Here is a 15,233-nt window from a genome sequence, read left to right as displayed (position 1 = left end):
AGAGGCAAAAACCTGTCCCCAACCAGGGGAGGTCTCAAAGGGATGGTGCCTCTTGCCCCAGGAGATGCCCTTGGAGGGGCTGTGGCATAGACGGCTTTGGAGCCGCATTGTGGTGGTGGGGTGGGTAGGTGGGCAGCCTCCAAACTCTCTCTTCTGCTACAAGGCGTGGAAGGAAGGGGAGGGGCTGCCAGTCCTTGGCTTCTCTCCTTAGCTGTCTGGGGAGCTGAGGAGGGGGCTGCTCCCCAGGGGGCCTGTCCTGGGCCTTCCTCACCCTGAACTATAAGAAATAGACGGTGGACACTCAGGACGGGGCCGGGGGGGAGGGTCACCAGGGCTGGCTCTGGCTCTAGGCCCCACAGAGGCTGCTCACACGGGCTGCCTGGGAAGTGGGGTGAGCCTGCCCTCGGCTCTGGCCATGCCCCTCTCAGGGACCCACAGTTGGGACAGCCACACCAGAAGGAGGGCTGAAGGTAGGAGGAGAGCCAGGTGTCCAGGGCCTCCTGGCACAGAGCAACAGGAGCAGCAGTATCTCCTGGGGTGACCTGCTGTGACTCACCCAAATGGTTAGATTCACACTGGGTTTTGGGAGTTCCCCCTGCCACACGACTGCCGTGGATCACACACAACAAAGGCCCTGCTGGCCATGCTCCTGCTCTGGGGAGGTGCCCTTTCTGGCTTTGCTTCTTTTGTTTGTTTGTTATTGTCTGAGACAGGGTCTTGCTCTGTTGCCCAGGCTGGCATGGAGTGGCACGATCATAGCTCACTGTGGCTTCACACTCCTGGGCTGAAGCAATCCTCCCGTCTCAGCCTCCCAAGGAGTTGGGATTACAGGCATGCACCACCATGCCTGGCTTTTTTTTTTTTTTTTTTTTTTTCAGACAAGGGGTCTCACTAGGTTTCCCAGGCTAGTCTTAAACTCCTGGCCTCAAGTGATTCTCCTGCTTTGGCCTCTCAAAGCAGTGGGATTACAGGTATGAGCCATTGAACCCGGCTGAGGACTTTGCTTCTTCTCAAAGGAGTCAGATCATCCCAAAGCTGTAGGGACAGGTCCCCAGAAAAATGAGGACGGCCATGTCCATCAATGGCCAGGAACTCTCTTCTCAGTAGGCCATGGGGCCTGCCCAGAGCAATGATGATGAGGCACACAGAGGGGTGTGCAGGTCCGAATGAACCCCGTTTGGTGACCATCCAATGACAGAGGGTCCAGCTGCCTGCCCCACCTTCTCACTCCCCGTGGCCTGGGAGGTTTTTTCCAGAGACATGCCCCCTCAGCAGCTGCTCAGGATGGGGAATTATTGCATTGCTTGGGGAACTGGTGAGAACATCGTTGCTGCCTCCTCTAATGCTCTGAGTCTTTCTGCGGTGCGCTGGCCAGCTGGGGCTGTGTCACAAAATACCACAGCCCGCGTGGCTTAAACAACAGGCATATTTCCCCTCACAGCGCTGCAGGCTGGACATCTCTGAGCCGGGTCTGGCAGGGCGTGGCTTCTCCTGAGACTGTTTTTCCTGGCTTGCAGACAGCACTGTGTCGGCAGCGGCCTTTTATTTCAGTGTGCGTGTCTGCAGTGGCCTTTTATCTGAGTGTGCGTGTCTGCAGTGGCCTTTTATCTGAGTGTGCGTGTCTGCAGTGGCCTTTTATCTGAGTGTGCGTGTCTGCAGTGGCCTTTTATCTGAGTGTGCGTGTCTGCAGTGGCCTTTTATCTGAGTGTGCGTGTCTGCAGTGGCCTTTTATCTGAGTGTGCGTGTCTGCAGTGGCCTTTTATCTGAGTGTGCGTGTCTGCAGTGGCCTTTTATCTGAGTGTGCGTGTCTGCAGTGGCCTTTTATCTGAGTGTGCGTGTCTGCAGTGGCCTTTTATCTGAGTGTGCGTGTCTGCAGTGGCCTTTTATCTGAGTGTGCGTGTCTGCAGTGGCCTTTTATCTGAGTGTGCGTGTCTGCAGTGGCCTTTTATCTGAGTGTGCGTGTCTGCAGTGGCCTTTTATCTGAGTGTGCGGCCCTGCGGGCCCTGCATGTGGGTGCCTGTGCAGGGATGTAGGTGCCCGTGCAGGGATGTGGGTGCCCGTGCAGGGATGTGGGTGGCTCATCCACTCCTGGAAGAGCCGAGAGTTGGAGCCACACTGGGTGTGAACCCTGCCCTGGGCCCCAGAAGCCTGGGGCTGTGGAAGAGTCAGGGCCCTCTGCATAGCGCAGCTTCCGCTCCTGAACACAAACCCTGAGAGCACCTGTGCCCCCGGCTGACGCATGAAATCAGAGGTGGTGACTTGGGTGAGGGTTCTGAAGACAAAGCTTGTGGGTGGGTGTGCGGGAACCCTGGTGCCCTCTTCCTGTAGCTTTCCAAGCCCTCTGTCTCTTCTGTTCCTTTATGTAACAAGGTACCTAAGTTTTCCTTCCAGGAAAATTTGCACACGGACACACAGAGCCAGACGCACAAGACACACACAGTGAGGGGCACAGGGCATGAAACAGGGGCTCTGGTGAAGCCATGCGGCAGACATGGACAGCGAGCACATAGACGCCAGGCGTGGACACCCGTGAGCACCCACAGCCCACAGCACTGCGCGCCTTACCTCGGAAGTAGGGGATGTAATGATGTCTGGACACGGATGTAGGGCTTGGGTGTTGGGACAGGGAGAGGCAGCTACTGGTACCCACACTCACAGTACCAGCTACGGGGTAACAGAGAGCAAGTCAGAGTCAACCTGGGCTGGCTGGTGCAAAGCCACACATATTCCTCATCCCCACCCTGCTAGGAACACTGTTGCTTCCTCTCTCGAGGAATGCACACCTTTTTGCACCTGAAGGGGGTCACCGAACACGTTTTAGACCACTCTCCTCCAGGTACGGAGCGAGGAAACCGGACCTCAGAGGACCAGGCAGAGGCCCCGGCTGCTGCATAGGAGCCTTGGGCCGGGGTTCCCCGGGGGTGTTGGGTCCCCAGCCAGGCCTGTCGCTTAGCACTGGGGGTCTCCTGGGGATCAAGGACTCAGCTGGAAAGCAGTTCAGGGAGTGGTCTGCCACCAGATATCCTCACCGGACTTGCCCGGCAAGATGCAAGCTTGGCTCTCGGGTTAGCCCGGGCCAAGTGCAGTCAACAAGCCCAGGCTGTCCTTGTGCTATGGCAGCTGAGCCAGCAAAGGGCCCTTAGGACGAGGAGCTCAATAAAGTTGACTGCCTTTAACTCACCTGCTCGCTCACTCACTCATTTCTTCACTCATTCATTCACTCAGTCATTCACTCACTCCCTTGCTTGCTCACTTACTCATTCAATCACTCATTCACTCACTCACTCATTCCCTTATTTGCTCACTCACTCATTCAATCACTTATTTACTCACTGACTCATTCACTCATTCATTCATTCACTCATCAATTCACTCATTCATTCACTTGCTCACTCACTCATTCAATCACTCATTCACTCACTCACTCATTCCCTTATTTGCTCACTCATTCAATCACTCATTCACTCACTGACTCATTCACTTGTTCACTCATTCATTCATTCACTTGCTCACTTATTCATTCACTCACTAATTCACTCATTCATGCACTCATTCACTCATTTACCACTCACTCACTCATGCACGCACTCCTTTACCCACTTTCTCAACATTTATTGAGCAGAATGTACCAGGCGCATTGCAGTCAATGGAAATAACTTTGCAAATGAATGAGTTTTGATTTTTCCACAAAGGCTGCAAAAATAAGAGCCATAGTCCATGGATGTATAAATGGAGCCATGCAGCAGCTGGCCAGGAAGGAAGCAGCTTGGAAAAATCCCTCAAAAGGCAGTGTCTGTGTGGAGCGTCCCTGTCGTGGCTTTGACACGCTCAGGGGGTTGAGGAGTTTCACAGCTACAGGGATTGATAACACAGCTGGGCGCCAGGCAGGGGATGAGGTGATACATGTGGAGAGGACCTGCCTCGGGGCTCCCTCCTGACTGGCGGGGGCCTCTCACCCATTCTCCCACGAGGACAGCTGTCACTGGGTGACCAACCTACCCACAGGTGAAATGTTAATGGGCTTAATTTTTCCACTACTGACTTTGTTTTCCCAGCTTGAGTCTTCTGAGACCCACATGAGTTTGCAGCCGGCTGACGTCTGCTCTCCTAACACATGTGCTGTCTTATCGTCCTGACATCTCTTGCCACCAAATCATTAGCTGGAATCGAAGTGCTCAGTGTGTGCTCCCCAGGACGTGTGCCCCACAGAGGGCTCCACCAACCCGCAGGGCAGCCTCTGCAGCTCACCTCACCCCAAGGTACAAGGAGGTCCTTTTCTTTATGCCACTAAATGAACAGGTTCTAGCCACCCACCTGCTGACAATCCCACCCATTTTCATCATGTCTCCAGTTGCATAAGAAAAAGGCCACTTATAAAAGAAAAACAACAACAACAACAACAACAACAACAACAACAACAACGAGAAAGACAGCATCCTGGGGGCTCAGAGGAACCAGGGGGCCAAGTACCTGGACGGCTGTAGTGCTGTGGTGACCGTGAAGTCGGGGTATAGCGCCCGAGGCTGACCGACCCAGTGGAGCTTGGGCTGGAGGTCCGGCACTGCTTGTAGGACCGGTCATCCTGATCCCCCTGGGAGGGAAGATGTAGCTTGTGAACATCCAGGCTGGGAGCACTGCCCACCCCTTTCCACCCATCTCCCCACACCATTTGGTGTTTGCCCTCCTGATCCAGCGGATGACTCAACATGGCCCCATGTGGGAATCTCCTGCACCTGTCAGGGCAGGCCTGAAGAGCCAAGTGGGGCTGGTGTGGTGCAGACACAGTCCCCGCTGTGCCTGCTGGATCCTTGCCACAGGGTGTGGTACAGGGACCCACTGGCGAGGATCCCCATCTTCCCCTGCTGCAGGTCGGGGCTCCAGCTTCATCCTCCGGGTCTCCTCCTGCCTGACCCTTGCCAGCGCCCAGCTCTTAGAACACAGTGTGAGAACCACAGAGACTCCCCCAGTCCTGAGGGGGGCTTCTCACGTGTGAACTGGGGTCTCTAACGGCCCTGGAGGCACATTTGGAGGTAGAAAGGTACTCCATCCCAGGCCGGGAAGCCCAGTTGAGTCAAACCCACAAGCAATGACATGGCAGACTTCATCCAAGCAGGAGCAGCTGTTTGCAGCAGGCAGAGCGGGAGGCAGGTGGCGTGGCGTGGCACCATGGCACGGGGGAGAGCAGGCTGCCCGGCCCACCACAGCTTGGCATGCTGGCCTGGGTCATTACATGGCCCAGCCCAGTGTCCTGCTGCAGGGTGGATGCTGCTGTTTTGCCCTCAAGGCCAGCACTGCGATGAGCAAAGGAATTCCTGGTCTGGGCCCATGGCTCCCCTGGCCTGTTGGAGCATGTCTCCCACCCCAAGGTGTGCTGTCCCTAACACCTGCCTAGTGCGCCACCTCCATGTGCTCAGGCCAGCCCTCATGCTAGGTTCCTACCTGGGCTTCGCCCTGCACCCTTTGGCGACTGTCTAACCCCAGCCAGGGGCATACTCTCTCGGGCTGGCTAGTGCCCTGTCTCTCTACCCCGGGTGTCCTCTGCACAGCCCTGTCCACCTTACAGGTGTCCTGGCTCCTTGTTCAGCCTGGACTCAGGGCTTGCCAGCTCCATGCAGGTTCAGCAGCTAGGTGCAAGTGGCCCATTGCGTGTTTGGCCGTCACATCCCTGGATCCAAGGGTTTGATGCCCCGATGCTGCTGGCCATGTTCTTCCAGCAGAACAGCACCACCAAGGCCCACACTTGCCCTGTTCCTCTACCGTCCCCCAGCGCAGTGTCTACGGGGACAGGCTAAGGAGTCAAGCAGAGAAGCCAGGCAGGGGGCTCTGCAGAAGATTCCGGTTCTCCAAAGCTGTCAGGAGCTGGGGAGGAACTCAGCCTCAGACCACTCCTAAGGGCTGGATTGGGAATCCTGGCTCTGGGCAGGGAAGGCAGGAAGCAGGCAAGTCCCAATGAGGGTGGCCGAGGTCCTGTGACCACAGTGACCACCTCTGGACCAGAAGCTTGCAGGCTGTGCATGGCTGTGCAGCCTCCCACTGAGCAAGTGTGCGTGCTTTTGTGCCCCACTCTGGGGTACAGCCCGAGACAGGGACCTCTGCAGGGAGACCAGGCTCTTTCCAGGAGTGTGCTCTGGGTCAGGCAGACCCTTCACCTCATCTGGAAGGGGAGCTGACATCCCTCCCTCAGGGGTTCCCTGTGCAGGTAAATGAGGAGATGAAACGATGCCTGGCCCCAGGCCTGGGACATCAAAAGTCACCGGTACATAGGAATCACTGCCCTAGGGATATAGCACCCAGGTACCACGGCCGTCACAGCTCCCGTGGGGCAGGCCGTCTGGAGCAGGAGGCTGGAGAGCCCAGTGGGTGAGCACAGGCTCTGAGTCACCCGCTGGGCTGAAATCCTCCCGCACCTCAGAGTGCGTGACCCTGGAAAGGTTATATGACTTCCCTGTGCCTCAGTTTCTCTGCGGTAAACTGGGGAAAATCACAGAACTTGCCTCTGGGGGTCGTGGTGGGGGATGAATAAATATATATATATATATATATTTTTTTTTTTTTTTGAGACAGAGTCTTGCTCTATCACCCAGGCTGGAATGTAGTGGTGTGATCTCATCTCACTGCAACCTCTGTCTCCTGGGTTTAAGCAATTCTCCTGGCTCAGCCTCCTAAGTAGCTGGGATTACAGGCACGTGTCACCACGCCTGGGTAATTTTTGTATTTTTAGTGGAGGCGGGGTTTCACTATGTTTTGGCCAGGCTGGTCTCGAACTCCTGACCTCAGGTGATCTGCTCACCTTGGCCTCCCAAAGTGCTGGGATTACAGGTGTGAGCCACCACGCCCAGCCTATAAAATGTTTACAACGGCACCAAGCACAGGGGAAGAGCTCAGGGCACGGCCGCTGCCTGGGCTCTCTGTTCCTGGCTACCATGACATGTTTCTGCTGCGGCCACCTGTGCGGCCGCACAGACTGCAGTCTGATTGGCAGCTGTCTATGTCACTGATGAATTTTGAGAAACAAACAAAAAAAAAAACAAACAACTAGACCACTAACAGTAAAAGCTCTTTTGTAGAGAGACATGTCCAGTGTTTCTCCACGAGGACTGGGTGCTTCCCATACATCCCACGTGGAGAGGCAGGAGGCAGAAAGCGCTCCCAGGCTCAGCCAGGCTCAGTCAGGCTCCTGAATTTTCCCCTAAAGGAAGCCACAGCCCAGACCACGATCTGCTTAGGGGAGACCCGCGTCCCAGGCGGCCACATCGGCAGGGCTGGCAGACACACGGGGGAGGCATGCAGGTGCGGTGTGATCATAAAAATAACCAGCAGCCAGGAGGATGCCCCACGTCACAAGGGCCGTGGCCCGGGGCCCTGTGGTGAAGAGCCGCCAAGGAGGCCCTTCCCGGGGGTCAGCTGGGCGGTTATGTTTATAACCTGGGCGGCAGCGCCACGGCAAGCGGGGGCAGGTGAGAGGGTGGTGGTTACCTCGGTCGGCGTTGGCGAGAGCAACTGAGGGGACTGTGGACACAACACACAAAGTGGCCGTTAGTGCTGGCGCCAGGCAGAGAGGGAGAGAGCAGTTCCGTGACTGGCAGGCAACACGGGCGCAAACACCCACACAGAGCCCTGATCCTCCAGACAGGAAAAGAACTCTACCCAAGAGACACAACACAGGGCTCCAGAACCTTCTCTTTGGAGAAACGTGGTTAATTATTCCCAGAGAAAGAAGCCCCTGGGGAAACTGATTTCGTGCCAATGAGCCCAGAGCTTGTCTCCACCTGGCCACCCCCATGTCCCACTGTTCTCCACGAAGACGTATTTTCCCAAAAGGAAGACCCTGGCTCAGGGCACGGGCAGCAACATCCTGAGGGCCCATCGCCTTGGTTTTCCCTGGACAAGAGAGAAAAGGTGCGCAGCAGAGAGAGGGCGATCAGGAGGCTTTGGGTTGGAGCCGGCTCTGCCGCAGGGGCCCTGGGGACCTAGACAGTAGGCTGACCCGTCTCCCCAGGCTGGCACCCCATCCACCACCACCTGCACGTATGTTCAGTGAGGGTCATGGAGGTAGAAGGGGCCCAGAAAGAGCACAGCCCTTGTGAGGTGAGCAAGCAGTGGGAAAGAGAATACCGTTCCCACGGCAGAGCGGGGAGGCACTCTGTTCACAGGAACCATGGTTATTACACAGCAATAACTCGACGGCCTCTGGGAGGCTGCCACAGGCCCTGTGCCGCCCCGTGCCATGGGAGGTGGGAAGCTGAAGGCTATGGGTGAAATGATGGAATCGAGGGAGAACCCTCAGGCTGCTCCTGGCCATCGGCGTAGAGGAAGCTCTGTATGGACACACCTGACCCAGGCACCCGGCCCTGCCCACCTGCCGAGGCAGGCCCCACGGGGTGGCACTTTATGGCTGAGCTCACACACAGGTGCCAGGGTTTAGCAGAGTGGGGAGGCCATCCCAGGTCTCCCCAGAGGGTGACTCCCAAGTCACAGCCCCTTCCTTCCTGCCCCTTCTCTGCTCTCTGGGGACAGGTCCTGGGGTCAGGATCATCCATGGTTCACACATGTCCTGCCATTTGAGGGGCGCAGCCCCAGAGAGGCTGAAAGAAACCTCAGTGACAACAGCTAAGGGCCCATGTCCACTTGGGCCTGGAAGCTGTGTCCTGGTCACGCCATGAGACCCCTGGGAGCAGGACAGGGAGTGATACCAGCCCACTCCCACACACATCACCTCTGCATTATGGCCCTTCATGGCCACAGAGCCCTCCTGCAGGGACACACGCACTCAAACCAGGAAAGGGTGTGCCCGATGCCCCAAGGCTGTCAGGAGTTGGAGGAGGAGCACGAGACCAACTCCTCCTCCTCCAGCACATCCTGTGGTCTTTGCAGGGAAGAAGGGACTGGATTTGGGTGTCAACCCTATGGCCAAGTTGCGAGTCCTCACGGACTGTCTTCCAGTGCCTGGTCCAGGTGCAGACCAGATGTTGGACCATAAAGCCCACACCCAGCCTGGGCAGGGTAGATGGGTACAGGTGGGTGGTGGGTGGGTACAGGTGAGTGCAGGTAGGTGGGTGTAAGTGGGCACAGGTAGGTGGGTGGTAGGTGGTGGTAGGTGGGTGCAGGTGGGTGGGTGGTGAGTGGTAGGTGGGTACAGGTAGGTGGGTGGCAGGTGGTGGTAGGTGGGTGCAAGTGGGTGGGAGGGTGGTGGGTGGGTGCAGGTGGGTGTAGGTGGGTGGGCGGGTGGTAGGTGGGTGGTGGGTGGGTGCAGGTGGGTGTAGGTGGGTGGGCGGGTGGTAGGTGGGTGGTGGGTGGGTGCAGGTGGGTGTAGGTGGGTGGGCGGGTGGTAGGTGGGTGGTGGGTGGGTGCAGGTGGGTACAGGTAGATAGGTGCGTGTGGGTGGGTGCAGGTGGGTGGGTGGTAGGTGGGTGGGTGGTGGGTGGGTTCAGGGGGGTGCAGGTGGGTGGGTGGTAGGTGGGTACAGGTAGGTGGGTGGTAGGTGGGTGGGTGGTGGGTGGGTGCAGGGGGTGCAGGTAAGTGGGGGGTGGGTGCAGGGGGGTGCAGGTGGGTGGGGGGTGGGTGCAGGGGGTGCAGGTGGGTGGCTGGTAGGTGGGTGCAGAAAGGTGGGTGCAAGTATGTGGCTGGTAGGTGGGTGCAGGTGGGTGGGTGCGTGTGGGTGCAGGTGGATGCGGGTCGGGATGCCCTCCCTTAGCTCCCCCCACTGGTCCCTCTCATTATCAGTGGGGTTTGTCACCCACATCCTCAAATTCTGTGATCCCCAGGGACAGAAGCAAGTCAGGAGGGCACCTGCCAGCCCTGAGCTCTTCTCACCCTCCCTGCACAGCCCTTGAGCTCGGCAGGTGCACCCAGCAGCCATGGCTTTCTCCCCTCACACCATCCACATCAAACATGCTGCCCTGGAGTCTCAGCTCTTGCTTCCCTAGAGGCCCTTGTTGAAGTCTCAAAACGAGAAGGCCCAAGGGAAACGTGTTTGAGAGGACTGAGCTTCCCCATCCCGGGGAGCCCCACGCCTGGCGGCACGCATGTCAAAAGCACACGCACTCGGGCCAACAGCCTGGCAATGCCTCCTTCTACCCCAGGCAGCCACGGTCATGTTGAAACCTCAGAACCACAAGAGGAAAAGCAAAAACCAACAATGCATTCCACAGGAAATGGACAGAGCAGCTCTAAATAAGAAACCTCTAAGGAGTAAGGAACGCCGTCCACAGGCGTGCCAGGAAATAAATAATTTGCGGTTCGACCAGGTTGGTCACATTGGCTCATGAATTCATGGGGCAGAGGAGCATGGGGCAGAAGCATGGCAGTGAGGGTGGCCAGGGCCAAGAGTCTTCTACAGAGGAAATGCATCTCATGCTTTATGAAAATAATCTAATGCTTAAGAAAATTAGGAGATTTTCACTGAGTTGCTGTCATCTTTGCTACAAATCAGCATGCTTCCTACTTTCTGCTCCAGTTAAGGAGGCTTCCAGGCTCACTCCTTCAGCAATGGCAGCTTTGGGGCCACAGTGCCTTGGGCGTTACTGAAATCGGACATGCAAGTGGCTCTCTGATGGGCATGAAGAGGCTGAGCATGTGGGTGAAGATGGAAGTGGCTCTGGCCCCATCGGACACAGCTAGGGATGACGCCTGTCCTGCAGGGCAGCACTTGGGGGCACAGGTGTCCAGGGCCACGTGGGCAGGGTACATACCTCGCCGTAGCTCTGCCTATCCCCTGCAGAGTGGCTGATGTAAGGTGAGTAGGAGATCATGTCGGGGCGGTCGATGTCATAGATGGCCTTATTTTTAGGAAGGGCTGCCAAGTCCCTGTAGTCCAGGATCTCACCACCAAGCTTGGCCTGAGGGGGGAAAGAGAATAGGGGAGGGGACAGTCAGACCCACATCCTAGAGGGCAGTGCTCCCAAAGCCAGATGCATCCCACAGGACCGTGCCCCCAAAACCAGAGGGCAGTGGCTGTTCAGCAGCCGTGAGGAGAGTGCTGGGGTCACAACACTTCGGGCAGAGTCTGAGCTCACCCCCAGCTCCTGGTATAGGTGAAATGGGGACAGGATCAAAAGCACAGGGAACTCCAGAGCAGGCGGGCCTGGGTCCCGAGGCCCAGCCACAAAAGAGCCAGTAGGCCTTGCGGAAGTGTCTTCTCTAAACCTCAGTTTCCTTCTGCACGAAGTGAGGGAAATGATCACATACGAAGGCTCTGGGGTCAAGGAGGCCACACCTGTGCTGTGCCTGGCACGGGGTCTGGCAGACTCAGCTCATGGCTTAAACATGTGCACATGCATGCACACGTACAAACACAGACACACACATGCAAACACACACACAAACACACACATAGGCAAACACATACGCATTCCTTACTATTCATGTGAGATTGGTCCCGGGACCCTTCTCAAATCCCCAAATCCTCAAATGCTCAGGTTGTTAAATAAAATTACGTGGTATTTGCATGTAGCCTGTGCACATCCTCCCATTTGCTTAAAATCATCTCTTGGTGATTTGTAATGCCTAACACAATGCAAATGCTGGGTAAATGGATGCTATGCTGTATTCTTTTATTTGTATAAATAAAATACTGTATTATTTTTATATTATTTTATTTGTATTAACTTTTATTGTTGTTTGCTATTTTTATTGTTTTGTAAGAATATTTTCAATCTGAGGTTGGTTGACTCTGCAGATGTGGAACCCATGGATACAAAGGGCGATGATATATACCTACATATACATGTGCACACATATGCACACACATGCACACACACACATGCATGTATACACATGCAGGCACACACATGCACTACACACATATGCACGCATACCCCCACACAGAAAACGTGTCTGTCTGAGACTGTGGAGGTACAGACACCCCCTCACATCCTGGCCCACTCCCACATACTAGCATACATGTGTCCACACCCACACACTGACACGTGTTCACACATGCAATCACTCCCCAGGCCCACAGCTCACTCACACACATCCAGCACACCCCCCACACCGGCACACACACCTGCACACCCATACTCACCCACAAACGTGCAGACACACCTGCCCACACGTACTTGCACACAATCACCCCACCACCACCAAGCAAGTTCACATTCACCGCCCCCCATGCCCACACGCACTCACATACATTCACATGCACTCCGGCAGCAAAGCACCTAGCATCTGACAGGCCAGCTGGGACACCCCCTCAGCAGGGTCGGGGGCCCTTCTGTCTTGTCTACCCCTGGCCCACCCTGGCCCGCAGAGGCGCTCCTGCCCTTGCTGAATGAATGTGGAATGCCGGGAGAACCCGTGTCTGCTCAGGCAGGTCCAGCTGGTGCGTGCTGCTCTCCGCTCTGATTCTGCCCAGCCTTCCCCTGCAGTACCCCACTGTGCACTGTGCACACACTCTTGCCCCTGCGTGTCCCCTTCTCCCTGGCTCTGGGCTCTCCAGGAGCTGCCTGGGGCATTTTCCAGCCACAGGTGACTCTGGTAGAGATTGCTGTTGCTGCTTCTCGATCCGGCCTCAGCCTCCTCTGGACACAATGAGCTCTCTACCCCAAGACATGCACTGAGCTGAGCCCTCCATCATCTTCACAAAGCACAATGATGCCAAGAAGGGGTGCTCACAGAAGCTCCTTTTCACAATGTAGAAGCCAGAGCCCAGAGAGGTTGGGTAACTTGCCCAGAGTCACAGAGCCAGGAGGGTGGAGGGCAGGACGTGACCCTGGCTGGCTGACTCCAGAGCCCGTGCTCCCCACCACAGCTCTCCCCTTTCCAGGCCTCACTGCCAGGGGAACGCCTCTCAGGCCCAGATGCATCCCAGTGTTCTCAGCTCAAACCTTCCGGGAGCCCGTTCTTGGCTGGACAATGCCAGTCCTCATTATGGCCCCCAAAACTTGGCCCTCCTGTTCCTGGCAGCTTCACCCTAAGCTGTCTCTTCCCCATGTCCCCAACTGTGCCAGGTTCAGCCCCCTACTCCAGCTTTCCTGTATTCATCCAGCTCTGTTAGTCCCCAGCCCACCTCCTCCATGAAGTCTTCCCTGATCACCAGGCTTGAGGTTCTCCTGAGATGTTGGGTCTTGGGGTGAACCCTGTCATTTGCGATGTGCATGAAGAGAATGAAGTTCTGACGTCTCAGATCTGTGGCTGCCCCTTTGGAGCCTGCGGCAGGATTCAAAAGACCTGAGATCCAATCCTGAGTCAGTCATTTGTAGATCTGATCCTGTAGGATTTTCAGCAATTCCCCTCTGCCTTCTGGGAAATTGGAACTCTGGTGCTTGTTTACCCACTTATCCATGCCACTTGGCACTCAAGTCCTTACAGCTCCCAGTCACCCACAGCCTGGGGGCTTTGCACCTGCTGTTCTCTCTCTGGGACGTGCCCTTCCCACACACCTTCCCTGAGCTCCACCTCTGTTCCTTCCAAACTCAGTGGAGGCCCCCCTGCCCCAAGTTAGTGTTGATCTTCATCTGTTGAGTCATCCTGTATCCCCCCAAGACTGTGGCTCCTGGAGGTCCAGGATTCATTACTGAGTCCCTTGCCCGGCTGTGAGCTTGACAGCGGGCTTGTGAATTGAACGAAAGCCAATCAAGCATTTGCAAAAGTCAGGTGAACTCTCAGCCAGATGCCTGGAGAGGTGAGTGTTGCATCCTCCCTTCCCCACCTCCGTCCCCTCCCAGCAGCGATGATCACAGCATTCATCTGTCCAGCCCCACAGCATAGGGGGCCGCCTTGCCCTGGGTTATTTCCCAGCCTTCCTCAGGCTTCCCTGAACCACCCGGCCCTGATGGCAGGGGTCAGAGAGGGCAGCCTGCAGGATGCCAACAGCCCCTGCCCGACCCCCTAGACAGGTTGCTAAGTAGCCTTGCAGATCCACTTCTCCCCATGCCAAGTCCTTGGGTGGTTGCCATGACAACAGACGGCATTCTCTAATTGGCGGAAGGCCTCTCGAGTATGTGTAAAGGGTTTTTCCTCTTTGCTTTCTTCCCTGCCACACTCCACCCAGCACAATACACACTAATATGGCCACCTACGACAGTATCATTACCATATAACCCAGTCAATGATAACACAGAATGGAAGCATGCTGCTTTTATACTCTGCACTACTGACATGTTGAAATAAAGGTTACAAAATAATATGTTCAGGGTGACTCCATGTTATAAAAATTATACACACACAGAAGCGAGACCTGAAGGGTGCCTCAGAAGCATCGGCAGGGCCACTGTGGCTGGCAGGATGTAAACGCTTTCATTTCCTCTGGTGTGCTGAGTACTGTTGTTTTTTTTTTTCATTTTTTAAAATAAATGCAGATTGCCTTTGGAATAAAGAAAAGAGCAGTGAAATAGGTGATGTCCAAAAGCCACGTGGTTTATGGAGGGTCTACCGTGTGTGCACGTTTTATCCTGGAAACTAAGATGAACGAGGCCCAGCCCCTGCCCACCAAGCCCTCACGGTCCGTGGAGGAGATGCAGTCACTTGGTGGATTCTGGTCCATTCCTGTGTACGTGAATGGCAGGGGGAGCTGGTCTCTTCCTGACGGTGAAGGAAGGGGATGCTGCATTTCACAACCACCCACAGCAGGCAGGGCCGGGCAACTGCAACCTGCAAAGCACCACGATGGGGGCATGGAACGGCCCCTTTCTGAGACGGTGGGAGTGCTCAGCACAAAGCAGGGGGCAGGCACACAGTAGGTTGATGACAGACACCAGCAGAGGTGAGATGAAAAGCAGAGCAGGCCAGGTGCGGTGGCTCACACCCGTACTCTCAGCACTTTGGGAGGCCAAGGCAGGTGGGTCACCTGAGGCCAGGAGTTTGAGACCAGCCCGGCCAACACGGTGAGACCCCTCTACTAAAAATACAAAAGTTAGCCAGGCATGGTGGCATGTGCCTGTAATCCCAGTGACTTGGGAGCCTGAGGCAGGAGAATTGCTTGAACCTGGGAGGTGGAGGTTGCAGTGAGCCAAGATTGTGCCACTGCACTCCAGCCTGGGCAACAGAGGAGACTCAGTCAAAAAAAAAAAAAAAGAAAAAAAAGAAAAAAAGAAAAGCGGGACACAACCCTGGGATAAGGAGGGCTTGCCCACCAAATCACATCATCTCGGTGAAGAGCCAGACTGTGTGCACTGCCCACTCGTGTGGCACCAACCCCAAGGTGGGAGAGAGAGAAGGGCTGCCCTGGCTTCTGGCCTGTGTGACCCCTGGGAGGGCTGGGATGCAGCCAGGCTGGGTGCTGACCATGGTAC

At 56.0% G+C, this 15,233-nt stretch overlaps 1 protein-coding gene across 50 annotated transcripts in view; it reads right to left on the bottom strand.

Annotated features, from left to right (window-relative positions):
• The window catches only part of ABLIM2 (actin binding LIM protein family member 2), a 218,272-nt gene that overhangs the window by 82,642 nt on the left and 120,397 nt on the right, over positions 1–15,233 (bottom strand). For 24 of the 50 annotated variants that reach the window (XR_012434605.1, XR_012434606.1, XR_012434617.1 and 21 more), the window contains exons 10-13: positions 10,692–10,838; positions 7,477–7,509; positions 4,471–4,591; positions 2,566–2,664 (exon numbers count right to left, since the gene is read on the bottom strand). Coding sequence is in view for 16 of the 50 variants with exons in the window: in XM_074039373.1 (XP_073895474.1) it covers positions 2,566–2,664; positions 4,471–4,591; positions 7,477–7,509; positions 10,692–10,838 (400 nt within the window). In the remaining 34 variants the exon portion in view is untranslated. The remainder of the gene's footprint in view (positions 1–2,565; positions 2,665–4,470; positions 4,592–7,476; positions 7,510–10,691; positions 10,839–15,233) is intronic. The other 26 variants (XR_012434609.1, XR_012434610.1, XR_012434622.1 and 23 more) reach the window with 3 other exon arrangements.

The sequence above is a fragment of the Macaca fascicularis genome, chromosome 5 (assembly GCF_037993035.2).
Source record: "Macaca fascicularis isolate 582-1 chromosome 5, T2T-MFA8v1.1".
NCBI classification, from domain to species: domain Eukaryota; kingdom Metazoa; phylum Chordata; class Mammalia; order Primates; family Cercopithecidae; genus Macaca; species Macaca fascicularis.
This window is presented reverse-complemented; position numbering and strand designations above follow the sequence as displayed.